Below are 27,623 nucleotides of genomic sequence, written 5' to 3' on the forward strand. Positions count from 1 at the left end.
CCTCACTCACCTCAGCTCCCTTCCTACACCCCCCACCACCCCAACACCACACACACACACACACACATACACATAGACACACACCTTTCTTTTTTTTTTCTCAAGCAGCATCAAAAAAAAAAAAAAAAAAAAAAAAAGAAGGAGAAAAAAAAAGGCCAAAGTGCTTAAAACAACTTATCGAGAAGCAAACAGACACATACCTTTTACTGCCCAGTCGTAAAACAGACCATTCAACAGGACAGTAGTGTCATCTGGGATGTTTTGGACAACTCCCTGAGTAATTTTACTTAAGCGGTATTTTTCCCTCTGTGTGCTCTCCCGACAAGCTTCAGGATATCTCTTCAGCTTTGGAGCAAATAGATTAAATTATTGATGGTGGAAATTGCATGGATGAGGTAATGCACTCCCATGGCTGCACGGCTCCTTTGGAGATCGTCTGAAAGTGAAGTTGTCGCATGGTGAAACGCCGCAGCAGCAGCAGCAGCAGCACGGACAGACCTCTGGAGCTGAAATGAGGAGCCTCTTTGCAACTACAGTAACTTTACTACACAATGACGCTGCAACATGTGACCTGCCGCTGGCAGGCTGGTCGCCGCAAAACTCCTGTTTAAGCAGCCCGAGGCGGAACTATTAATGCGCTCTCAGTGTGCATTATCTGCTTTTTGTTTGTCCGCATACCGTGCAGCCTGCATCCACACCATAATGTCTGGCAATATACGGTTTAAGGCACAAGCGAAGCCTCTCCTCTTCCGTATTTTGGCTCACTGGGGCCAAAGTGGTAGAGGCGTATTATATATATATATATATTTTTTTTTAGGTTTTGCGTAACAGCGCGTCTCCACCAAGTCGTGATACACTGCGTGCCATTTAGAGATGGCCTATTTGTGTAAAATTAGATATTCAGAGAATTAAAAATAAGCATTTCCTGTACTGGTCTGCGGATAGCGAGGAGGCTAGGCGGTTTATATCAAAAGAAGCTTTAAGACAGGTGGTATTTGAGTCTAATGTATATTTTTTCATCCACTGTAGGCAGGATGAGTCTTCTCAAATCTATTTTCTTCATCCTTGATATAGCCCAAGAAGATTCTCATAATCTTCTCCTGTAATACTCTGTATGATGTGTGATTTTGAGTCATTTCTATTATACACAAACCCCTGGATATGAGCTTAAAGGAGGCTTATCATTCTGCTGTGTGTTAAAACATTTGGATGGCAACAGGCACTGGAGGCTAACAAAGATGTGAACTTATTAAACAATTCTGCTTCTCCTTGCTTTTAAAGTGAGCCATCTCCACAACAGATGGATGACTCCCCTGCAAGTGCTCTGCAGTGTAGTAACCAGCTTTCACAGGTTATTATTACCAAATGTCAGCTAAACAAACGTGTTTAAATTACATACACAGAGCTTACTCGGAGAACGAGACCACTTTGCTTCTTGATACTCTGTGTCGCCTCGTTGGGAACAAACCGGGAACAATTCATTCCCTTTATAATGCAGAATTCAAATAAAAATGTCAGTGGAGCCACAACCTTTCAATGGGTGATGAACGTTTGGAAACTCCACCTCTGATGAATACAAGAGTGAGCATAATGGGGAAATAGCAGCTCATTATCCTTGTGACTTGGCCCTGGTCCAGTGCAAAGATTTATTGTGATGTGTTTGCTATACTGCCATCATGATTCTTCCCTGCACGAGCTTATGAGCTGGAGAGCTCTCATTTGGCATGTAGCAGTATGGGAGTGGATGCTCACACCTGCTTAATGAGTCACTCCCACCTCCAACACACCCGGGGACATGCCAAGATAGATATAGCCCTCCCCGAAGGCTCACAGGAGGTGAGGGCAAACTCTGGATGACAAAGAGTTGCATCAGCAATCACTGAGCGACATGACTCCAAAGAGGATAAAAAAAATGCACACTGCACAAGGGGGCTGTTCCAAACAAGTAATTCATAAATAAATCACTTGGCATCTCATTAGAAGAGCAAAAACAACAACATGGTCTCTCTCATTTCTGCAAATACAACACAACTGAAAAGTGGCGTATCAAGAGAAGGCTTTTGGCTTGCGTGTGTCTGAAGCTTTAAGAACTGAATTTCTGAATGAAAATAAAGTCTAATAACTGGGAGCAAAAAGGAGCTGTGAGCAGTATTAGGATATATCTGACTGATCCAACCAAGGGTCACACAGAAGCCTCAGCCTGTTTTAAGGCAACCAGGAGTCTTTCTGAAAACTGCTAAACCCCTATTTCATTGGAACTGAGGTGTAAGATTTCTTTGGGTTTAAGATTTCTCAATGCGGCGCCAGTCACAATGACTTCAAACTATCTGAGGTGTTGGGATGAGACCTTTTATCTTTGCATGTTATGTGACAAACCTCTACAGGTTTTAATCAGCCCATTTATGGCTAAACACATGGGATTTGCTGTAACAGTTGGGTCTCCTCACATCTTCCCCGCTCACAACCTTCTGCCTGTTTGTGCGGCAGAAAGAAGAAACAACCAACAGGAGCTGACAACACGACACACTTGTATAACCTTTCAAGGCTTCTCTTGCCAAATGCAGCACGATGCTGACAGGTCCGCACTGCCGAAAGCTTCACTTAACAAGTAAAATTATGCCTCCTTGTGCGAGAGAAGAACCGCGTAACACGGACGAAATGACATTTTGTGAAATGTCATTTTCACTGGGGATAAAGGAAGGCGATGAGGGTATTTTGATCAAAGTGAAATTGCATTCCTCCTTCGAGAAGGAAACACGTCAACTGAGAAAACATTTTTTGTAAGAGGTTGGATGACGTCAAACGAGACGAGGGCGAGCTGGAGAACAGTTGAGAAAACTCCAGACTGGTAAACAGGTGAACTTAGCACACAGGCCTTTTGTAATCAGTTGCTGGAGTGAGGAGTTAATGTCATCCCTCCTGTGATGACAATAACCTTTATTGTAATCGTCAGGCAGACACAGAAGAAAAGTCTTGTAAGCTCCACATATGCTCCTCCTTCCACATCCTCATACAAGCTGGTACATTATTTCTATAGTGGCATAGACTGTAAATCACTCCATAGCCTATTAAGCCTCTCTCTGTCTCTGTCTGTCTGTCTCTTTCCTTGGCTCATGCCTCCCCTCTCCTCCCCCTCCCTCTTCCTCCCCCCCCAATCCAATACCACCACAGCATCAATAACCTTTGCATGGTTCACTGCTGAAGGAAAACACACTAATCATGCCACAAAATTACTTGGAAATGCTGGCATTTTTCATTTGCTACACAAATGAGGCTGAAGAGAACTAAATCAGTGGCTTGAATATGCCTCCTGCTTGGTTTAATATGACACATCCTGCCAGCATGTGCAACTGCAGATATATCTTTTTACCAAATAAGGGACAGAAATTAGACATTTCCCTTTATAAAAATGCAAAAATAAAGCCGGTAAGTTTGTCCAAACCTGACTCACTTTTAGCCTATCTGACATGCAGGAAATACAAATACATCATGTTTTATTATTTCGGGAAGTTGCTTGGATTCAGTGATGTGCTGCATGTTCAGAGACACACTTGAATGGTTTGCCGGCAACATTTCCTCACACACACACACACACACACACACACACACACACACTGAGCATCATGAGTCCTTGTAGTCCCGCAGTGGTCCGACATATAAGATGTCTTTACAGTCAGAATAACTATATTCACTGTGTATTAATAACTTATAACGTGGGCTTCATTACTGTAAAATCACAATCGTGCCACTGTGACAAATAACTGATAATTAAAGGTTCGGAATAAGCTTCATGGCTTCGCCTCCTTCCAGAACTTGTTTAAACAAGCCTGTTAATTGGATGAAGGTGTTGGTGATGAAGATGATGATGGTGGTGACTAAAGCAGTAGCAGCATCAGCGGCGGCGGCGGGCGATGTAGCCTACATTTCCATAACGATTAAGATGATTAATTTTCGCTCTAAATATATCGTGACGCCCGCCCAGCAGTGCTTCGAGATTTCTACCATCTATAGCCCAAAATAATCAATAGCCCTATTTATAATTTATATTGACCATCAAGCTTGGATAAATAGACAAGTTATGACATTTCATGAATGGAAGCGTTGTGGAAAAAAGTGGACAAGCACAATCCGAAATCGAGTTTTAGGCTATTAATAAAAAACAACAACAACCACACACATATTATTTATATTAAAAGAAAATTGAGCGCCCTTAATTGCAAACCAGATTTCGCCAAATCCCTTTAGCCGCCAAAGTGCACGAATTGATCGCAACGGAAGAGAAAAAAAACGACACACAAAGGCCAACATTTACATTATGAAAAAGAAAGCAGCAGACACATTAGCTGTATGAAACAATCTAGTATATTATCAATGTTAATCCTAATCTCTGCAGAATGCGTTGGTTTATTTTTTTGTCGTTAAATAAACAGGCCTACCGAAAGAATGTCATCTGATTTTTTTTTTTTTTTTGCAATGAAACCTACCATCAGGTTTGTTATTGACGCCCACCCCAACTCTGCAGAGCTGAGAGTGCAGAGAGAGAGAGAGAGAGAGAGAGAGAGAGAGAGAGAGAGAGAGAGAGAGAGAGGGATAGAGAGAGAGAGGGGAGATTCTCGGTAAAGATAACACACGCGGAGACGCACGCACACAGTTGCGAGCGCACGCAGGCGCACGCCCGCACACAAACACACGCAGCCCCATTTATGGACTGATCCGCTGACGTACATTGCAGAAAAGTGCTATAAAAAAACCTTCATACATACAAAGTGTGTCGTGCCACCCCACAGACCCCTCCTAACCCGCCTCCGCTCATCCCTCCTCCTCCACCCAACACGCCCACGCCCACACCATAATCCCACGTCTCGGTAGAAAAATAAAAATAAAAATACTGCTACATGGCCAGAAAATAGGTGTTCTGCAAAGAAAATATTATATTTATAAACAAAATCCAACCGGAAAAGAGGCTGCAATAAAATACATCTAACTTTCTGGTGGTATCTCTGAATAAAAAGGCCAAGTATTTCTTTAAAGCAGCACAATTTCCCTGATCTTATATCAACTGAAACACTTACCGGTTCGTTAGATAAATTACTTACTGGGCATAATTTGGGCAATGAACAGTTTTGTTGTATTGATAAACCCGAAACGTGGCCATTATTGCGACGCAGCCTTTATTAAGGGAGCATTTTTATGAATGTCGGCCAGTATAATAAGTAATATGATCTATTTTGGTTTCACTGTCATATAAAATGAGGAGTAATAGGCTATAATATGCAGAAACTGATATGCGCGCATTACATTGCTGGGCAAAAATGACCGAAAACGACAGCGGAGAAGTCACATAATTCAAATGCAATTAGAAATTTACTGGATACATTTCGTTTTTTGGAGTATTTATTTGAAAACGAAGCTCTGCGAGGAGAGTCTTGATTAAAACAGGACTGCCAGTGGGCGTTGGGGCTTTTCTCTTCTCTTGCAGTTGTTTTGCCATGCAATTGCTTCGTCTTGGATCAGAAATCTTAAATCTTTGACCAGAGGAAAAAAAAAGAAAGACGAGAGAGAGAAAGAGAGAGAGAGAGAGAGAGAGGGAGAGAGAGAGGGAGTGAGTGAGAGGGAGAGATGTAGGGAGAGAGAGAGACAGAGGAAATAGACAATATCCACCGCTTCTGCATCGGTGCGAGACGAATTTTTTAGGCTACAAGTCCTTCAGGAGAGCACAGAAATAAAAAAATCCCAGAGCAGTTTTGTGTGATGATCATCTGAATGTAACAGCCTCACGTGACAGGTTTCACGCGTGCCTTAATTTGAAATAATAATAAAAAAAAGAAAAGAAAAGCAAAGATAAAGCAAAAATCGATGCCTCCTCGAACAATTGCATATCAAGCCATCTTATCTCTCTCCATCACATTCAGCCATAACATCTGTCAGTGGATACACTTTGACCACGCCCATCTTTATTGTAATTTTACACGGGAATAATGGAACAATTTGTATACTGTAAAGGAGCCTTGCTACGGCAAAAACCCGGCAAATCACACGAGTCAAAGCGATTAAGAATTAATTCATCTTTCTTTCTTTCGCTTTTCTTTTTTTTTTTTTTTTACATTATTCATCCGTAGCCGGCGTTTGACAGGACGACACGGAGCCGTGTATGGACAAAAGAGGGGGTAGGGTAGCAGGTGAAGTGAAAAGCACCTTATGAATGAAACCGTGGAGCGAGCGGTCGTAGTAAAAACACAAGTGATTTGATGGCGATGACTGGAGGGGGGGCGCGATGGAGGGAGGGAGGGGTGGGGGGGTAAAGAGTAGGGCTATTTTTGGTCGATAACAAAATCCAGAGGGTTTGACATCAAGACAAAACATGAATGCAGCAGACCAAACAAGAAAATTAAGCCCAGATAGACAGATAGAAAAAGATAGATAGAAAGATAGATGGATAGAAAGACAGAGGCTTTTCCAGACAATTGTATGATATGCACCAGCATCAGTACTCCAGTTCGTGCAGGCTGGAAGGATCACTGCAGCGTCTTAAGTCCCATATTGGGAGCATGATTAAGCACAACGCAACGATTACGCAAATTATGTTGCAGCAGGCAGTGTTCGGAAACTCCAGAAACGCTTCAAAAAAAACAAAAACCCGGTGTTTAAAAAAAAAAAAAAAAAAATCCCCAAAGCACGAGAAACCAGTCCCAATTTAAACGTCTCACATGACTTAAAGCCTATGCGAATGTGCACTCACCGGTATTTTATAAATATAACTTCAATTTTAGAACAAAAAAAAGATGGTCTGCGAGATATTGGTCACCTGGATCGGGTTTCATTTCGGAGTTATTTCGGTCACTGATGCCCACAATTAACACACTGCCAAGGCGAAGGCTGCATGCTGTAGTTTTTTCTTTTAAAGCCGAAGTTCATTTGAGAAAAAGCCAGAAGCCCCGTAAAGACTACAGGAACAAAAGAGTGACATGAAAACAATGGATTGTGCTCTTACCTTTACAAGGGCTGACAACCACTATGTGCGTGGTTAGATCTCCGCGACCAAGACTTGCATGTCCCAAAGTTTAACGCAGTGTGGGGGGGCTTATAGGTACCGAGAATGTGGTGTGCAAAAGACCAGGCGACCTAACATTTCAACTTTCACAACGCTCTACAAAAAACACATCCTAAAGCACAAGCTCTTCTAACGGCAAGCGCTTTTTTCTTTTTCCTCTCTCTCTTTTCTAATTTTTTTTTTTTTTTTTTAAATTGGCTTTTTTTTGTCTCCTCTTTAAAAATCCCGATTATTTTCCGTTTACAGACCACAGGCTCCCTCAGAATAAGCTTACCAAAAGTTGAAAAAACAATCCCAGGTTTGGCAAAGGGGGGCTGGGAAAAGAGAGAAAGAGAGTTGGCGTCCACTCGGCGTTTTAGTCCATGCACGACTCCGGTGCCTCTGTCCAACGTGCTGAAAGCATAACACAGCCAGGGTAACTATGAGGGGCCAAGAAAATATCTATATACTTTTGTTTGAGTGCCCACTTTAAACTGCTTTTTACTCTGCTGCTTCTCCGCGTCTTGTCACGTGTATATCCCCCCCCTTTGCCAAACCAGTCCTGTTAATATTTGATCACATGTTGGTCGGACATTTCCTTCCAGATAACAGCACCTATATCACAAACGCCAGTTCAGTTCAGTGTATAGTCGCCTCAACAACAAAAAAAAGGGCTCCGCTCTCTCGCCAAATTACAACTGGCACCGCTGATACTGAGCCCTATTGTTCTTAATGTCATGCTTATGGCAAGTGTCACAGGTAAGTGGCACATGTTGCTTTTTTTCATTTCTTTTTTAAAACATGGGCACACCGCACAAAAAGAACATACATACATGCATAAAATATAAAGCCCTCACTGCCAACAACACAGCCCCTCCAAAGACTACAGTCTACAGCCAACATCACATCCACACATTGCGCGCAGACACAATGTAATATTTCCTTACCTCTCTCACTGTACCGGCATATCCTGAGCCGAAGAAATGCCACACAATCTTTTTTTCACACAAGCTTTGTCAACATCAGCCTCAGCAGACATGGGTCTCGATACTGAGTTTCTCAAGTAGCCACTGAGTCCAACCCTTCCAGCAATGCGTTGCCAGACTAAACAGCAAGCACGACTATTTACTGGTAATCATCCTTTAGCCTATATGCTGTGTGTGTTTCCATTGCTACTTACCATTTTCCCCTACGCTGTCCTGGAGATAGAAGTGTCTTAATATCCACTCACTCCAACAGATGCTGGTAGGTAATGTGTCTTGTTTGAAGTCATCATATGAGAACTTCTGCTGTGCTCAGTAGATCGCCCACCACTTCGCTGACTTATGAATCTAATAACCCTTTGCAATATCGGCGTGCTTAAACTCTCTTAGGCAACACCTTGGTGGCTCTACAGTAAAGGCAAATATCAACAAGCCCGGGTTGTCAGAAAAGCTTGTACAGATATACGTAACACCCTCGCCCGGACAACGCCATTAGGGGTCTTACGTGATTGAAATAAGCGACGGCAATCCAAGTTTATGGGGGTACTAGTTCCTGACTGATCCGCTCGTTCACTGCCTCAAATCTTTAAATCCGCATCGGGCAACAATGACAGAGACATAAAACTTCTGAGACATATTCCATATTCACGTGTTTGTGTTATAGAGTGTTAACTCCCTCTTTGGCGAGGGGCCATTGGCCTATTACGCATACGCACAAACTGGTCATTTAAGATTTTTCTTAACACGGGCGATGCACAGCCAGGTCGCTTTTTACGAAACAAATAGCACATAAATAGCGCCCCCGAGTCTGCCTGTCAAGTTCTTGAGGAACTTGTTGCTGCTCAAAAGAAACCCCCCCTCCGCTTTTTGTTTTGTTTTGTTGTGTTGTTGTTGTTGTTGCTGGACCAACCACTCTCACACACACATACATATACATATATATATATATATATATATATATATATATATATATATATATATATATATATATATATATATATATATATATATATATATATATATATATATATATATATATATATATACTTACATTGTCAAATTCTGTTAAAAGTGCTGCGTTTTTTTCTCCCCCGGGACAGATATAAGAGAAATCACACACACACACACACACACACACACACACACACACACACACACACACAACACAAAAGTTAATCCACGTCCTCCAGAGGCGTAATTACACTGAGAGAAGCGTTTAGAGCGATTAAAGCCAGGAACGATACTTTTCGATCAGGAATATCTGGAAGTTCAAAGGCGAAATCTGTTTTCAGTAAAATTCCATCAGTTGCACCGCCAACACTCAGCCATCTGATTGTTATGCAGTGACGAAGCGCTGTGCTTGCAAGTGGAGCCCCGAATGTACGAAGTAACATGAGTAATAGGTGATATTTGTCTGACTCTTTGCCAGCATCCCAAAACTTTTCTAGAGTGATTGTAAGAAAAGTGTCATTCTCGTGGTATAAATTACTTTTTTTCTTTGTCATAGTTTATGGAAATCACGCCGCATGGATGGCGCGTTATTGAAACCTGTTGGCGTGCGTCTGCAGAGACAATAGCATCAATCTGACACATCCATGGACTTCTCTTACAAAACAAAAACAACAACAACAACAACAAAAAAGGCTCATCAAAGTGTTTTAAGGTAACTCGATGCCATTCAGACCTGCTACTCTGGCATACACGTGAATCATGGGTTAAAAAGGGGTTGTGGGAGGAGGATTGGGGGGAGACACTGTCCCTTCCTCTTCATACATGCACTGAAAAATGCATCAGAGTATTTGATCTGAAGCTTTAAGACATTAGAAGAAGAAAAAAAAAAGATGCAAGTTTTCTGTGTTGTCAGTGTCACTTGTCAATATTGTACCACCAAAACTTCTAACACATTCAAAAGTCTTTTCTTGGCAAATATAGTTGATTCTAATTTGGTCTGACTACGCATGTACTCTGTCATCTTGCTTGTAGAGGCAGTGGCCCAAAAAAAACAAAAACCTTATTTTCTTTTGCAGTTTGTGTCAATACGATTCTGTCTCAAAGACACAAGATGGCATAATCAGATAAAATTAGAATCATTTTTTTATTTATTATTATAAGTATTATCTGCCAAGAAAGATGCACTTTTTTTTTTCATGTATCACACTGGCAACAAGTGCTGGACTTGAGAGTCACACATAGCTTATTATCCTTGAACTCACTCCTCTCTAAATGTAGGCTTTTCACACAGTGGCCACTCATTACAGGCAACTAATAAAAGGGAGTGACGTAAAGAGAGAGGTAACACATATCAGCTCGGCGTGGACAGCATGCTGTGGATGAACAATTCCTTTCATTCGCTTCACATGATTAAATGATTGGGATGTATGTGTCCCATCACCTCTCGGGCTCCTACCATCGTCCTACTCTCAGTCCTTTTTGCTTCCTGACGTGGTAACTTGACTTGCTCCTACTTGTGATGTTGTTAACACTTTCTCTGCTCCCACAGCTTTTCGCAGACTCTGTTACTGACTCATGCTCGTCCCTTTTCCACTATCCATGCCCTCCCCCGCACTCTTCACCACAATATCTTATGGCTGAGTCCGAGGTCACAGATCAATCACTTCATCCCCTGGGCTGCATATGACTGCATGGCATTTTGCTCTATGGTCTGCCAAGATACTTCACCTCTTTTGAGCTTACTCTTGGAACTTTAAAGTGTTTGAGTGGAATATGTTTTGGCAGAGGGAGTGTTATTAAAATGTGTAGCCAACGGGCTGCATGGTCGGATAAATATGGAGATGAATGTTGCACCATTACAGATCTTTGTGGTCTGTAAAGAAAGACAGAGATGGGAGGAGATATTGATATTCATTAGGTACAGTAAACGCAGCGAAGAAGATGTATGATCTAAGAAAAGCAGCAGGAACAGTCACAGTATCGGTCTTTAGTGGTTGGCTCATTACCACTTGTTGTTATTACTCTGTGTTTTGCAAAACGGTCTTTTTCTTACCAAAGCAGCGACCTGCCTTTAAGATGCGATGTTATGTGATTTAATCCAGCCTTTACTGAGGAGCTGATAACAATCTGTCAATAAAAACCTCAGCTCCTCCTTATCAAATGACAACAGTGCAGAATTAATCACCAAAAAAACAACAAAAACAAGTATTGTTGAAGTCATTTTAACACTGCAGTCATCATACTTCCCTGTTTACATCTGCTAATTACATTTGGGCCCTGTCTGGTCTCTGGAATCATTACTAAAATGTAGAGTGCCAGCCTAAAATTTTGAGTCTATCAGCACTTTCCTCCCCCTCGCCTTAATGACAACTATTAAGCGAGGATGGATTCAGTCGGGGCTATGTGTATCATTACTCTGTCTTAATCTTTGTCCCATAAATATTGATAACAAGAGCCCCATGTCATGTGTTACTAGTACCTGCTGTTAAAAATAGAAGACCGGCTGATGGCAGGTTATCTCTTACTGTCAGATCTCTGTGTATTTGCCCCCCACCCCTTGTATCTACAGGAAGTTGAGCTCTGGGACAAACAAAGAGCAGGCAGAAAACAACAAATACTCTGATTACACACCAGTAAATCAAACTACCATACCTCGTGTCTCTTCTTCTCACCCTTTAACGCTCAAAGTGTAATTTGTAAAAAAATAAAAGGTATTGTTACAGTCTTGATTCAATTACACAAAAACGTAACTTATTCTTCTTTCCTCATAATGAAGCAGTCAAAATAGCTTAATCCAGTCACCTTGTTGACAATGTGCTTCATGCTCTACATCTGTCATTCTGTCGTGCAGCTTCATAATATTTCTGTAGAGTGTGGAATTAATTATCAGGCTCGGTCGGTGACTCAGAGCTCAGGTCTTCAGAAAGTAATGCAGCCCGTAAATAATCGCCCTACTGCCACCATACTTCACACTGATGGCGAGCGCTGCATTTGTGCTAATTTCGCCGTTCTATGTATAGTGTGACGGACAGTGACAGGATGGATGATATTTGGGTTGCCCCAGTGGCTTAGCAGGCTGAAATTGAACTGAATGTGCTGGTGTGATATTGAGGGTTTCTGTCTGGCTTTGCTGCGTACAGTATCATCTGTCTTCTCCAGACCATCTTTTACAAGTTTAACACCAGGTGACTATGTAAACTCTGTCTTTAGAGCCCGAGGGGAGAAATCTGGAGCTCTGGGTGTGACATATAAGTGCATTGATCTCCTAACTCTGACTAACCTCTGTCTGCTCGACAGCCTGGAGTAGAGGATGCTGCCTGTCTGCCATTAGCTTTATGACTGCCTGGGTGAGACGGGTAAACTGGGCCTGCCACTGGACTGAGAGGCTGCCACACTACAGTAGGCAACAAGGAGGGTAAACACAAAAAAACTGGATTTAAAATGTCTAGAGTGTCTCAGATAAGTTTCATTTCTTGGACAACAAGAAAAGTGAACACAGAAATATGGATCTGAACTTGTCTCAGATCAAATATCGCCCCAGGACCGTGACTTATTCATGATTGAAATGAATGCAGTGTATTTTAATTCTGCAGCGTGTTGCACTGAGATGAGATTGTGTGCGAGTGTTTGTGTAAGCTTGAATGTGTATGGAGTGGTGCGAATTTGAATAGATGTATTTGCATCTTGTTGCTTAGCCAAAGGCATTATTGGTTCCCAGTGGTAGTGACCTGAAATTTTGCATGCACGGCAACTCTGCAAATGGTAGCCCCTTTATGATCAGCCAAATATTGTAGAAGTATGAGGCACTGACCTTCAATGCAGCACATATATGTAACACACGTCGACAGAGATGTTCACACTTCATGATTGTCTCTCTTTCCCAGTTTTCTGCGGAACTCTACAAGGAAAGGAGAAACAATGAAATTTATTTAAATCTGTCTGCATTTTTCTAGCGCAATGGCTCAGACTGATTTGGTGACTTACATTTAATAGTCCTATTTGCATTCCACCTTGCCTTTAAGTTTAGCCAAGAAGTCATGTAAATGACCGAAAAGAAGAACACACTAGTAAAATAAGAGGAGTGTGGTGATTTTCAAAGCTCGCAGATGTTACAGAAGTCATTTCATTGTCATTGCTGCGTGCACACACAGGAGGTAGGCGGTAGATTGTAAGTTCAGATATTCGCTTTATGTGACTCAGTCCGACACCAGCGAAGTAGACCGGAGCAGGACAGGCTATTGACCTTGTAATGGATTTCTGAACTGGACGTGAGCCCACATGTTCTGTCACACTGAATAAGAAAACACAGGCTTTCTCAGTTTCGGAATAGTTCATCAGTATAAGTTAAAACCACTAACCATTGTAAATACCTTGCTGTAAAATCCATTGTAAGCCAACTTAAAATATAAAGTCAGACAAGTCAGCAACCCTGGAAAACTCGTATCAGCATTACTGAGGCTTTAAAACGAAACAATTTTTTCAATATTTTTATGTAAAAGCCCTATTTCCTGACCCCCATACTAAAATGCCTATGTGATGAATATAATCTTTATCTGCTTAAGCACTTGTGGGCGCCCAGGAACGGACGGGTCAAGAGTTTTAGCTCTTTTACTGGTTGTCTGACATAAAAGACAGTAGCAGCAGCCTGCAGAGGAGGTGGAGGCTCGTGACTTGGAAGCTAGCAGTTCAAATCCCCGGACTGACTGACGAAAGCTGTGTAGGGAAGTAACACTGTTCTCTGCCTCAACAGCAACTGTCAAAGTGCTGTGGCACAGAGTCACTGAAGTACCAACAGTTCAGTAACAACAGTGTAAGACTGTGGCAGTGTACTGGGCAGATCACAGGTATGAGTGTGTGAACTTTCTCTTCACATTGTCGGGTTAAATTACTTGATTTAATAAAGTGTCGAAAATTAAGCTCAAAGCTGGTAGTTTGCTTATCAAACATGAAGAAATGTGTGGCTGTTTGTACGAAGATCCAAAATTGGAAAATAATCGTGTTACTTAAACCTACCACAAGGTGTTTTTAACTGATTATGAAACACACAGTTTAATACTGATGCCCCTTTATGACCTACATAAGCAAACCAGACCATCAGCAAGAAGATTGGATAGGTATTTCTAATAGATTCAGTCGGATTCCCCTTGAAATCAATGAAACGAGAGATATATATAACATAGGTATAGGGTTTTTAGACATCTTAATGTGGAATTGTTGGGAATCATTGTGTTGTTATTGCCTTAGATATGAGATCAAAAGCAAGCTTCGGAGTCTACATAAACCACCATGTCTACAGTAGCCTAAAGAAAACCAACACGGCGTAGATAGGGCGTTCGTGTTTTTTTTTGTAAGTTTCATGACCACCATACTTTCTCTTACACACCTCACACCCCGTTCTCATTCCCAGGTTGACAAATACAGATGCCACTAAATCCTTAACACTGGCCCTTTAAAAATAAAAGGAAATAAGTCCGCTCATAAATAACAAGAAATTGCCGAAACGCAGACAATACGTTTGAGGCAATTAGAAATAATGTCACCATCACTTTGTTGGTCCACCAGTGAGAACTGACACGTTGCTTTTTTGACTGTGAAACGTTCCACTCACCCCACAATTCACACGGTACACTAACTTAAGCATTATTGAGTTGTAAGGATGGTGGTTGATGGATTTTGTTAAATTGGCTTCATTTTACCTGCACAGATATGAGACTGGTATCGATCAGCACATATCTCATTTGTAATGCAACTACTCCTTTAAACTGCTTGACAAAATGCAAACTTAAATCTCAAACATTTAATTTAACTGGGTACAAGAAGATTTTATATTTAAAAGCTCCAGAAAATACTAATTAGATCTTGTGGTGAATTGTTATATGTTTTCACATGTTTACACCTCTTTAGTATCAGAATGTTATAAACACATACTTTCTTGATAAACAATGTCACATGGTCAGGTGATGTTTTTTCATATCTGAACTGCATGCCCCCAACTCCCCGTCAAACACCCTCCTCTGTACAATAAAGTCAAACAAGATTCCCCATTACAGTTGACAGACAGACAGTAGGCACAAAGTTTAAAATAAAGGTCTTAAAGGGAATAAAAGCTTTGCAGTGAATGGTGAGGGAATTGTTAAGGATAATACAAAGGAGTGGGATTTCTCGTGCATTTGTCTGCGAGGGATATCCCAGCCAAAGTTTCTCTATACATCAAAGAGCCGCCGCAAATAAAAGCACACTTGTCAGGGGCGAACAAACTGCCTCCTTTGTGCCTTCTACCAGCCAAATTCAGGCACACAAAGCCTTTGGATGTACAACACTGCAAAGAAGACATACTATTCAGATGACATGCTTTGCTCTCTGGTGGTTTGCTGTGTGCCTTTGTCTGCCCTGACCAGGACAGATATATAATATCACTGGATCAAAATCCTTTCAGTCCCTTTTACTCCCTGTTAAAGACTCCCGTTACACTCCCTCCCCCATACACTCCACTATTCTTTCTTTTCTTAAACAAAGTAAACTTGATGCAGCCAGATAACACTTGCAGCCCTCAGGCCTAATGCCCAAAAATGAGTCTCAGGTTCATTCAGGTTTTTTAAGCAAAGAGCCTTGTACAAACTGTGGTCAGACAGACTGAACACTTTTCACTGTTGCTGCTGGAAGTCTTTGTCCGTTTTGGTTTTCAGTTTCTTCAAACATCTGTCATCTGCATCTTTTACATTCCTGTGAAATAAATCACTATCACTTGGAAAGTTTTTTCCATGCCAAGAAAAAAAATAATATAAGAAAGTAGTTTTACCGCCCGCACATTCTCTGACACGACTCACAAGTCCATCCAAGTACAAACTAAAACACACTGAACATACATCAAAATGATTTGTATGATGCTGAGGGTTTCCTGTGTGATTAATAACGATTATTTATCTGTTTTAATAAGAGCTGCAGCAGTGGTTATTTCATGATCAGTTAATCTGCTGACTCTTTTTTCAGTTAGCAGGTATGTGAAATAGATATCAGAATAATAATAATCATGGAAAATGCCCATCACAATTTCTCATAGAGAGATTTGATGTATTCAGATTGCTTGTTTTGTCTGATCAACAGTCCAAAACCCAAAGATTTTCATTTTACTATCACATAAAACAACGAAAAGCAGCACATCTTTGAATTTGAGAAGCTGGAAACTATCGACATACAGTATAGACTTTATATATATTTCTTTATATTCTATTTATAGAATTGTTTCACCTAAAATTTTTACATTTTTGATAAACATGTTCCAGTATCTACCAAAGCCTGTTTTGAGATGACCTATGGCAATGGTTCTCAACCTCAAGATGAATAATGGGAAAGAAAAAAAATATTCTGATACAAAAAACTATGTTGTTTTCAGACTTATCTCTAATCTTTTCTTTATAATTCAAAATTCTTTATAGCCTTACCTTTTCAGGCCTTTAAAATAACTCAAAATAAACAATATGCAAAGGGCAAATCACTGTTTTGTGGATATATTGACAAGTTGGTGACAAGAGGGTTGTAAATAGTAATTTTAAGAGATCTTAAGAAAAACACTTCAATAAATCAGTAAAGCAAATACATTATATAAATACAAATAAAGCAAATACGTTTGCTTTAGTTAATGAGGATTCCTGGGGATCCAGAGTGTTCACAATTGTAGTTTTACTGTATATGCAATGAAACACATAATAAGTAAAATACATTTGCCATTGTCACCATCACAGCAGGTTTTAGCTGCCTTACAGAGCACGTTTATTCTTTCAGCCAGTCTTGATTCTTTTCAATATAACGACGCGTTTACCCAAGAAACAAATTTCTGAGGAGCGCCTAATTGACTAATTAATTGACGTAATTGATTGTCTGGAAATATTATATAAAGCCTCGCCTGATGATCGGAGAAGGGAGACCTTTTTTAAGTGTAAGGTGTGTGTGTGTGTGTGGCTGGAAATTATAGTCTGATATCAGTGGATTTTAATGACGATATGTGCTGTTTTTTCACATTTGAGAAGAACGTCAAGGCACACCTGAGCTCACTCAGAGGCAAAATGACGAGAACCACTGCTTCCCTCTGCCTTAAGAGATTTCAGTGTGTTGAATAAAGCAAATCTCTGAGTGAATACAATGACTCATCACCAGGGTCATTTGCCTTTCACTGCAAATGAGTGTGGGTGTCTGACTAACTTGCAGTTATATGCTGGATATTGTTTTTTAATCATTGAAGAGAGAGAGAGAGAAAGGGTGAGAAAGAAAGACCCAGTGTTTGTGTGTACACTATGCATGAACAAGTGTGAGTGTGTGTGTGTGTGTGTGTGTGTGTGTGTGGCTGTGTACAGTATGTGTGTCAGAGAGACACAGACTGAGGGCCACATTTTGAGTCTTTGAGACGCACTGTGCGCCCGGAGCCACGCGTGTTATTTATCAAACAGGCGCTTTGGCCTGGAAGTGCAGTTTCCTCTCATCTGACAGAGAAACCCTCTGTGTGTCAGCAGTGAAGTACGTCTCTCTCCCACGCATTTGAGGGAGGAACACGCAACAAGTGGGAGGAGATATGATAAGTGTGATTGGCTGCACATTCTGCCTGATTTCTTAAAGTTCACACACTTTGTGAAGACTGGTTTTAAGTGGAAAATTTTTCATCTCTACAAAGCAGGTGCAAGTTTTTACAGGTTTTTAAAATTAAAGGCCATGGTAGGCAGGAGGAAATTTAATTAAGCTCTATCTGCAGAAATCCAGCCCATATATAGCTACTATAATATCCATGGTAACACATTATTTTGAAAAGGTGTGGATAAGGCTGGAATTTAGCTATCATCAAAACTCTCATGATAACATGATCATGACTTAAACGTCACAATTTTTTATGATTGTTATCATTAAGTGTAATTTAATTAATAAGGTCACACCTTTCTGAGAACAATCTCTATCAGATGTTTTAGGCTTTAACACTAGAAACTTTGAATGTGATGTTTCTTTGGTTGTTTTGTTTTTTTAGCCGAGCTATCCTTGCCAGGATACAAGCTAGACGGTGTGCTAGTAGTGCTAAATCCTAACACAGCTAGGAAGTTGAGTGCAAAGTACAATGAACAACATGAACAAAAAAACATCACAGCACAAACAACAAAACACTAGTCAACATAAATTGATAACAAATTTAAATTTACTTCATTTACATGAGCTCAGCGTCCTGTGAACAACGTAAACGTGATCTCACTTACACAAACTACTTAAACCTGTATCATATAGTAACAGTGTTACAGTGAGTTAATTTATCATACAGTAACTCCTCCCAGTTGGACATCCTGGTAAAACCTTCAAAGGAAGGCACCCAGGAGTCATTCTAATCAGACGAACCACCCCAACTGGCCCCTTTCGATGTGAAGGAGCGGCGGCTCTACTCCGAGCTCTGTTTGGAAGGCCGAGCTCCTCACCCTATCTCTAATGGTGTGTTCACACCAACGTTACTCGTGGAATAATTTGTGTTTACTTGCACAAGTAAATATTCGCCCTTTAATCTTACTAGAAGGGTATGAGCCAAAAATATACAGATTTAGATGTAATCTTATTGCAATAAATTGATAAAAAAGAATGCTGAAATAACTACATTATGATGGTGATTTGTAAAAAGACTGAATTCATACTTTCTCGGGTTTGTCCTTAGGACAACAAACAAACGATTTTAAAATGCTTGTTTCCTGAATGGGGTTCAGATCAATCAAAGCTATGCTTAGTTTATAGTAAAGTAAAACCAATACCTCAAGTGAGCAAGTCACTTACCAGGTAGTCCAACTTCCTCACTTACTTTTCTCCAAGCAATCTCCGTTTATGTCCGGTCTCAGTATAAATATGAAGTAGTATCATAGAGCTCTGGATGCCCCGGTCTCAGTATAAATATGAAGTAGTATCATAGAGCTCTGGATGCCCACAGTGAGAGTGACACCTCCACGGCCTGCAGCAGACAGGTTGACAAACAAGAGTGAAGAAATTCCACTTTTTAATCCCAAAAGTTAAAAAAATATAGTTTTCTTCTTGCTGGTAAATGGCTCCAGATAAGAGCAGAATCTGGTGTAACTATGGGAATTTATTGCTCCAGAACCTCCAGCTCTGCCCCTGGTTCTCTTCTGCAGAGCTCCCTGGGCTCAAGCAGCTGTCTGTCGGCAGGAGCAGCTCTGTCTCTTCGGTCCTCCCTACTCATCAGTGTTGGATATTTTCACACGAAAAATGCAAATGGGGCGAATTTCGCATATTAATGTTGAAAAATGTGTCTCATTTGCATCGCCTGGCGTGAATATGGTGTGTATTTGCATCTTTGCATTGACTTTGTATACATTTGCTTTGCTTTCTGTGCGAACACGCCATAAGGTTGAGCCCAGCCATCCTACAGAGGACACTCATTTTGGTCGCCTGTATCTGCGATCTCGTTCTTTCTGTCACTACCCAAAGCTCATGACCACAGGTAAGGGTTGGAATGTAGATCGAAAACATTTACTTTTGGCCCAGCTCCCTCTTCGCCACAACAGTCCACTACAACGCCCCCATTACTACTGACAGATATAGAGGTGTTGACTTTCATCCCGGCCGCTGCAACCCCCCCCCCGTCTATGCTAAAGACTAATAAAGCCAACAGAACCAGAATAAAACCATGTCATCTGCAAAAAGCCTACACTGGATGGGCAGAGGCTCCCATGACCCCTCCAACATCCATGCCAGTGTAAAAAGTTGGTCCACTGTTCCACACCAGGATGGAATCAGCACTTTGCAGGGGAGGCTGAGCAGTGTTAAACTGCAATAACTGGAGTACCCTCTAGAAAACAACATATGACTGCGGATGTCCCATAACCTTAACCAATGTGTAGGAGTTAGTGGCATCTAGTGTAACTCCATCGCTTCACTCACTCTTTATAACCGGGAAGGAGAGTCTATAGAGGCTGAGAAATGCGTGGAAAACTCAAAACTCCTATCTAGAGCCAGTGTTTGGTTTGTCCATTCTGGGCTACTGTGGAGCTCTACCATGATCTTTCCCTAGACCTAACCAAACCGTAACCACAGCGTTGTCAAATCATGAAACGTATTGATTGTCCAACATGGACAATCCACGTATTTTGTCATTTAATTTGGAGGACTTGTTGGTGTTTTAAGTTACTCCAGTTGTACACCTCTGTTAAGTTAAAGTTGGACGGAGCTATGCAGGAAAATAGTAGCTGAGAGGGAGGAGTTATTTTGGTGCTGTAGGGGTAAAAGTCCAGAAAAGAGCACTTTGAAGTCTTGGCTGGGCGTGAAACTCTCTCAGTTGTATCAACAGTACAAAAGAGGAGGAGGAGGAGGAGGAGGAGGAGGAGGAGAAAATATCTGGTTTCTTGATAACAGAAAAGTCAAAGGTATTAGCCTGTGTACATTAAAACACTGCATGAAACATTTCGATAATAAACATCCATTCATTGATGTCCAAATTCTTTAATTTCTGCTGCGTGAATTGCTAACTTTGACCTGAAGCTAATGATTATGCTTTGTATAAATCTGATTAAACTTCCATCAGTTTAAATCAATTATCTTTCAGATTCTGTGTCGATTTTGGATGAATTTTCGAACTATTGTGAGGTAAGTGTTTTAATTTTGCCACAGCTTAGATTTGCTGCTCTGGCTTGCTTATCCCACAGACCACTGGTGGCCATCAGTCATATTTGTGTCCGTCATCATATAAAAAAAACAAAAAACATTACATTTTACATTGAGGTGACTAAACTATTTTATTGTACTTAAGCTGTAGTTCCCTGTAGTGATGCAGATGTGAATCAACCACTGTCTGTACATGCCCACACAGTCCTGAGAAGAGGTCTAATCTGGCAAGTGAAACCACCTGTGTGGGCAGCGTAGTGGCTGTCTATAGTGGCTCTAACTTTATTTGAAACAAAACAGACTAGGCTTGAATAAAAAGTTGTTTAATTGCAGAATAAAAAGAATGCCAGGATGGATAAAGGGTCTAAGGTGCTGTGTTGAGATTATACTTTCTCCTGCAGGTGGACTTCCTCACTACTGACAGATTAACTTTGCTACACCCCAGCGCACAGTCAGGCAGTCATCTGCACTGTCCTGTGTGGGAGATTTCCTTTTCTTTTTATGTGCAGCACGGCTTGTTTAGTGTTTAGCACTGTCGCCCCACAGAGAGCAGGTCTTCAGTGGAAATAAAAACTGCAGTTCATGTGTGGCGTTTGCATTCTCTACAGCAGTGGGGGGTCCAAGGGGTCACAAGATAAATCTGAGGGACCATGAGATGGTTAACAGGATGGGAAGGCAGAAAAAAGTATCTTTCCTACTAATATTTACTGTTTATTGTGAATTTCTTGATAATTTTACCACTTCATGCCTCTTAAAGTATTAAAGGGACATTGTGTAGTGTTTTAAGTATTTTATTAGCTAAAAGAAGTTTCCTACTTTCTCCTCGACAGGTAGGCTTCTTGGTACATAGCGGCTACCGTAGTTGCAATACGCATTTGAAAACGCGAGGCACTAGAGAGCACTATTCGTTTGAATGCAAAATACAATTTCACCGCTAGATGGGAGAAATTCCTACACAATGTCCCTTTAAAATAAAATAATCTGAGAGGGTTTATTCATGCTTTGATTTCCATGGTCATAGCCCTTAGACATATGCAAACTGTGACAAACGGTAGCAAGTGGATGTAGCTTTTAACAGGTCACAGGTCAAAAATGTTATAAAGCACTGCTCTACCCATATTATTTGCCACCAAAGACGTACATGCTGGCTATTAGTGGTAATATTCATCAGTCATTTTGCAGACCCAGCCTCAAAAATAGACTTGGTACCCAGACCGAGTCTAATTTAAATCAACAAAATTTAGACATAGCTCTCACAAAAGCGTCATCATCAGGTGGTGAATAGTGACATTAGTGACAAACTTTAAACAGCACAAGCAAATACAATAGCGCAACAGGGACTGAACGAGGAGCAAGGGAGGATTTAAAGGGCGTTATAAGGGAACAGGTGTGAAAGGCTGCCGGGAAACGAAAGATCATTTGAATGTCTGCATATTCCCTAACCATCTTAAAGAGAGGGAGTCACCCATCCACTCAGTTGTGCAGTGTTTCCTGGAAGTCGCGGTAAAGGGTAATGAGCATACACTCATGCACTGTATAATACCAGTAGGATTGGGACTTAACCCTGTCTCCATGGCAATTGGTGCAATGATGACAAATTTGCTGTTTCAATAAACAAAATGACTAAAAATTGCCTCATTGTTGTGTGTTTTAGTGATATAGTCATTACATGTGTAACACAGAAGGGACACATTAACACAAGAGGATATTTTACACTGTTTGCCTTACAGGCAGAATCAAACAGAATTGGGTTGTCAGAGTTTATATTTGCGGTCTGTGGGTTAGGACTGTAAGTCAGCAAAGCACTTCAGTAGACTCTGCAAATCGTGAAATGTTTATTTGCAAGGCTACCTGCACCATACAGCTCATTCTCCTGAGGATGAGTCATCCACAGGCTACATACAGTACATTTGAGGTGGGCTTTGGATAAGCTCCTGGAGGAGAATGTAGAGGGGCAAAGAACACTGCTGAGCCATCACAGCTGTACTGATTTTCTGTCACATTGTTTCACAACAGGAGACATTACCTGGTAAAGGAAACTGTAAATCTCACCCATCCCCCACTATAACCACTGCACAAGGTCCTGCCAACAGTCAGCTATGTATTGATAAAGGGAGCCAGGTATTTGCTGCCACATTGTTTTCTTCACAAAATTTGTTTGCTGGGTAAAATGTAGAGGGAGATTGTAACGTGGAACATTTCTGAAAGCAAACTGCTGGTGGGGACGAACAAATACGTGTACACCACATGTTATCCAGAGACATTTCTGCTGTAGCTATTCTGCGAAATAATCCAATGGTAACATCTGACAGGATAAAAAACCTTGTTAGCCATCTACATTATTTTCTTTGTGGATTAATGTCATCACAATCACAATGTCAGGTTTTGTCCAAAACCCCAGATCAAGAAAGAACACAGCAAATTCTCATATTGAAATTAATAATTAATAAATAACGATTAAAGAATTATCAGAATTGTTGCAGATTCATTGACTGATGACTGATCAATCATTGCACTAGTTTAAATCTCTGTGAAGATGTAAGCTATGAGGGCTTACCTTATCCAGAATCACTCTGTTCAACTGCCTTTTGAGTTGAAGTATCTCCCCCAAATGTGCTACAATTTTGTGGATAGTTACAGATATTTTAACTATTTTTATTTTATACTTATATGTCTATTCCTTTGCTTTCTACTGTTGTACAGATGTACTGGAAACAATTGTACATGGTGTAAACAACAATCCTCTTGGCCCTGCTTTACATGCCAAATTCAGGGTGCATCCCAGGAATTTCCATAACCCCCATTTAAATATTTGCATTTAGCATCACGGGACAGAGCAATGAGCAAAAGCAACTCTTTTGTGCCTAGCTTATGATGCTATATTTTTGACTGAAAATAAAAATACATTTTAATTTTCTTCTATAACAGGTCACACAACTACCCTTTTAATCTTTTCTTTGTCTTCTTCTTTTTTTAAAAAAATGAACTGAACTATGCACAAATGCACCAGTGTCCCCCCAAAAGGAAGAGCGGGGGAGCTAAAATAATAAATACCAAGGCTGCTCTTAACAATTATTTAAAGCACTCTTTGAATCTGAAATATTAATCTTTTTTTAGCGTGTTCACATCAACATGGGACACGGTGAACTGTTTGCACGCATCAAGCATGTACACATATTTCCAGGTGACATACAATTTTAGGCTAACAGAGGTAAAGCAAAAGCCAACAAGCGACACTATTAGTGGTAAAAGGACAGACAGTACTCGTGGTCAGCTCTCCACGAGTTATTCCACTGTGACATATTGCTGTAAGATATCAGGTCATCTAATTAGACAGGGGATGAAAAGTTCACAGCTGTGACGTGCTGCCTTGTGGGAGTCAGGAACATTGTAGGAGGAATCATATGCTTATATTTGTATGTGGCAGTCAGTGTCTCTCTTCCTGTCCGTGCACAAACATAAAGGCTCTTTTTCAAACACTGGATTTACCAAAACACGCTCTAAATGTAATTTAGGCCAACACTCAAGGTTTCCTGAATCAGAATTATAATAAAGAATCATAATTAATTGCATCTGTGCTTTGTGTGCGTTAGTGTGATGGTATCTGGGGGTGCAGCGGGTTAAAAAGCAAATGCTGACGTTTCATCTGCATGTAGAATCTTTGTTTCTAGCAGGATGGTCTGTTGTTTAAGTTCATAACCACTCATCTCTGACTCCGTGTGAGGTTCATTAAAGGTTATTATCCCTGTAACCAGGAGGGGAAAAAAATTAAACCATATAATCAAAATTCACTTGCATGTGCTCCAGTGACTTGGCGATGAAAATAAGACAGCTACATGTAGTAACATAATGACAATCAATTAAAAGTGCTCTGACTTTGGTGCGAAATGCCATTAAAGTCACCGTGATCTTTGTTTAACAATACATAAATAGAGTTAACAACTTTGTGACGCATTTGCACAGAGGTGTTTTTTTTTTTTACTAACAAATCACAACACATAGCATGTAATGTCTCTCAGGGAGGCAAGATAAAACAATGGGTCCGACATGATCTGAGATTCTACCTGCAGTTGCTAAGCAACACCCACCTCCAACCTCTCAATCTGTCCCATTGGTCAGCAGGAAAAACGCACAAGGCACCCCATTGGCTAAGAGAAAGTTAATAAACTTTAGCCAAGACCTGCCTCCCTGTGTGCGCACACACACTCAGTCCCTCTCTCTCTCCCTCTCACACACACACACAATGAAGAGATTCTTGTGAATGAGAGCATGAGAGGGTGTCAGTGCTTGCGCAGTACAGTGCTGATATATGCATTGAGCTCCTGAGCTAAAAATAAAGATCACACTGAATGCTGTGCCACTGAAAGTTGCAAGACTGAATTCAAAGTGACAAGTCTAGTTCTCTCCCGACAGAGCAATGAGGTCCCACCCTCGTCACAGATCCAGGAGGTATTTTTTGACATTCGTTTTTAGTAAAGAATTCTAATAAAAGCTTCTTTCAAACAAAACTTCACATTTGATCAGGATAAAAATGCAACACAGGAAAGCCTAAAATATCTTTGAAATACAATTCAAAAGTCGTATTTAGCAGTGGTTCCCAAACGTATCCCCGCAGCTCTATCAGATGATCCTCCACAGCAGTCATGTTCTTTATGAACGGATCGTGATATTTAACAGTTTATTATAGAAAAAGTAGATATTGTTACCATATGTTTTATTTCTTACAATCTATTTGTTAGTGTTATGGTTGCTTTGGTTTGTATGCAATAGTTTTTCACTTTCATTAACATTGCAAGATTGGTCTCTGGTGTCCATTTCAAAATGAACTGAATTCATTGCGCATGCCCAAACCCATAATTAAAGTGAATCGTGTGGCTAAACATACAAAACACAACAGCCACCTCAGTCTGCCCTTTCAGTGTTTCAACTGTTTTAAGTGTTCATCCATTACTTTAAGCTAATTCCACTGTTCATCTCTTTCAGCTATTTATTTAAATAATTTATCCATTACATTTAAGTGTCCATTTCAAACAATGATTCAGTACTTTTTGCTATTTAAACCATTTTTTAATTTCTTTTTATCTTTTTGATCCATTACTTTTAACTGTTTTGAGTTCCCTGTTAGCTCGCTATCCGGATTTTATCTCCTCTTATGGTGTTGCGTGTTACAACTGACTCAGGTTGGTGGGCGTACTACACCACCTATCGTAGGTGGGATCTTGCTTGTTACTGTAAATACAAAAAAACAGCCAGCCTCACACATAATTGTAATTTGATTTGTGAATTAATTTCCCTCCTTTGCATAAATATGCATATACATATTTGGCAATAATTGTCTATATCCTTTGTTTAATCTTAAAGGAACGCCTCTTTCTGTCAGCGTTCTGTAAAGTGGTGAAATATACCCCACGAGGCATTGGTAGAGACAAATGGCGTCCTATCGATCACATTTGGAGTTCACCTTTTTTTCCCTAAAGGCATATGAAACGGTTGTTTTTTCAATATAAAGAAAGAAAGTTATCTTTGTGAGTTTTGCTGCGAGTCTCTGCCAGGTCAGTTCAATCTTTCTTGCCATTATATTTTTCAACTTCCCTGAGCCTGTACTGTGTCACTTATTTATTTTCTGAACATTTTGTATCCCACACTTCATTGAAAACCACATTCAGACTCAAAATCAATAGCACAAAAAAAGCAGTTTTTTCATTTTGTAAAGACATTTATTTATTTATCAATAAAACCAATGGAAAAAGCTGTTTTATTATGAAATATCTACAACCCCTATGTTATTAACTGTACAAGAGAAATGAGAATAAAAATTAAAATAATGAAATGAAAGCACGATTGTTTTTGTGCCGTACTTCCATTTCAGGTGGTCTACCTCTGAGATTAGCTGCCCTGGGACTGTTCACTGACTAGACTGATCATTGGTTAATAGGATAGTTCAAAGTACATAACGTACGTAAAACATAGGGGACAGGATATGTTTTATTTCTTGGTGTTAGTGTGTACATGAGCTTTAAAATATCGTCAAATCTAAAGGAAGGATTAGAAATGCCAGAAATTGGCTCTTAAACAATCACAAGAATCTAAACTGACAACCAATAACTTTACAATGTTTATATACAATGTGTAAGTACAATTTCAATGCAGTGTAAGGCTTAATCAAAGAGCAAAACTAGATAATGTTATTATATTACATTTCATCTCATTACTTTAGCATTTGTGTTGGAAAAACTACACAATGAACCACTTTTTTTTTTTAGGTTTTGAGAAAATATTTTGAAAAGATGAATACGGATGAAAAGGGGTGGAGTGTGTAAATGTTCATAAGGGCGAAATGGTCCGATTTTTGCTTTACATTCGTTTGGCCACTCGTTTTAACTGTTGGGATGTTTTATAGAAAATGGATTTGGATTTCTGAGGTTCAAGCAGGCTGAGGTTTCCTTCAGAAATGCTCCTCACAACTCTTCGAGGCTTATTCTCCTCTGAACCTGTGGACAGACACCGATTAATAGTACCAACAATGAACACAAGTAAACTTCTTCATTCCTAATAACTCTGAATCAATGCATGTGGATGTCATGATTACAATTTACAACCTTTGGAACTTTGACATTATACTTTGTATTTTGTCATTTCAGGTCTGAAATTACTTCTTGAACTGTGTTTTTGACACTTACCAGCAAAACGATGCACTCTGAGTGGTCTCCGTGACACAGAGGGATCTTTCTTTATACGTTTCGGTGCGGAGAGATCCTGTGTTAACTCTTCTCGGATGCTGCTACAGTCAATGCAATGGACGGGGAAAACAGAAAAAGTAATTAAACACAGTATCAAAGGATTAACACTCACAACTGGTTATTAATGTTGTGCAAAGCTTTAGTCTGTAAAATGTTTGTGGCACATTACCGGTTAAATTTACGTTTTCCTTGTGCAGCAGACGTCATGTCCATGTAAGTCGGGTGGGCTCGTCTCACGTCTTGTAAAGAAGGGATCTGTTGTCTGCGGAATAAAGATTCATATCATGA

The 27,623-nt window shown here is 40.3% G+C and overlaps 2 protein-coding genes across 7 annotated transcripts in view; both read right to left on the reverse strand.

Annotated features, from left to right (window-relative positions):
• bdnf (brain-derived neurotrophic factor) overlaps positions 1-23,175 on the reverse strand; it is a 29,451-nt gene extending 6,276 nt beyond the window's left edge. Inside the window, exon 1 of one of the 6 annotated variants that reach the window (XM_051379829.1) lies at positions 23,153-23,175. Coding sequence is in view for 1 of the 6 variants with exons in the window: in XM_051379822.1 (XP_051235782.1) it covers positions 8,211-8,213 (3 nt within the window). In the remaining 5 variants the exon portion in view is untranslated. Of the gene's footprint in view, positions 1-200; positions 734-6,991; positions 7,277-7,325; positions 7,670-7,977; positions 8,081-8,210; positions 8,633-23,152 lie in introns of those variants that run through there. The other 5 variants (XM_051379822.1, XM_051379827.1, XM_051379826.1 and 2 more) reach the window with 5 other exon arrangements.
• A 3,115-nt stretch (positions 23,176-26,290) lies between these two features.
• Positions 26,291-27,623, reverse strand: part of kif18a (kinesin family member 18A) — a 31,073-nt gene continuing 29,740 nt past the window's right edge. The window contains exons 16-18 of the mRNA XM_051378974.1: positions 27,505-27,618; positions 27,276-27,376; positions 26,291-27,086 (exon numbers count right to left, since the gene is read on the reverse strand). Of these exons, the coding sequence (XP_051234934.1) occupies positions 26,950-27,086; positions 27,276-27,376; positions 27,505-27,618 (352 nt within the window). The 3' untranslated portion in view covers positions 26,291-26,949. The remainder of the gene's footprint in view (positions 27,087-27,275; positions 27,377-27,504; positions 27,619-27,623) is intronic.

The sequence above is a fragment of the Dicentrarchus labrax genome, unplaced genomic scaffold, assembly GCF_905237075.1.
Source record: "Dicentrarchus labrax unplaced genomic scaffold, dlabrax2021, whole genome shotgun sequence".
Lineage (NCBI taxonomy): Eukaryota > Metazoa > Chordata > Actinopteri > Moronidae > Dicentrarchus > Dicentrarchus labrax.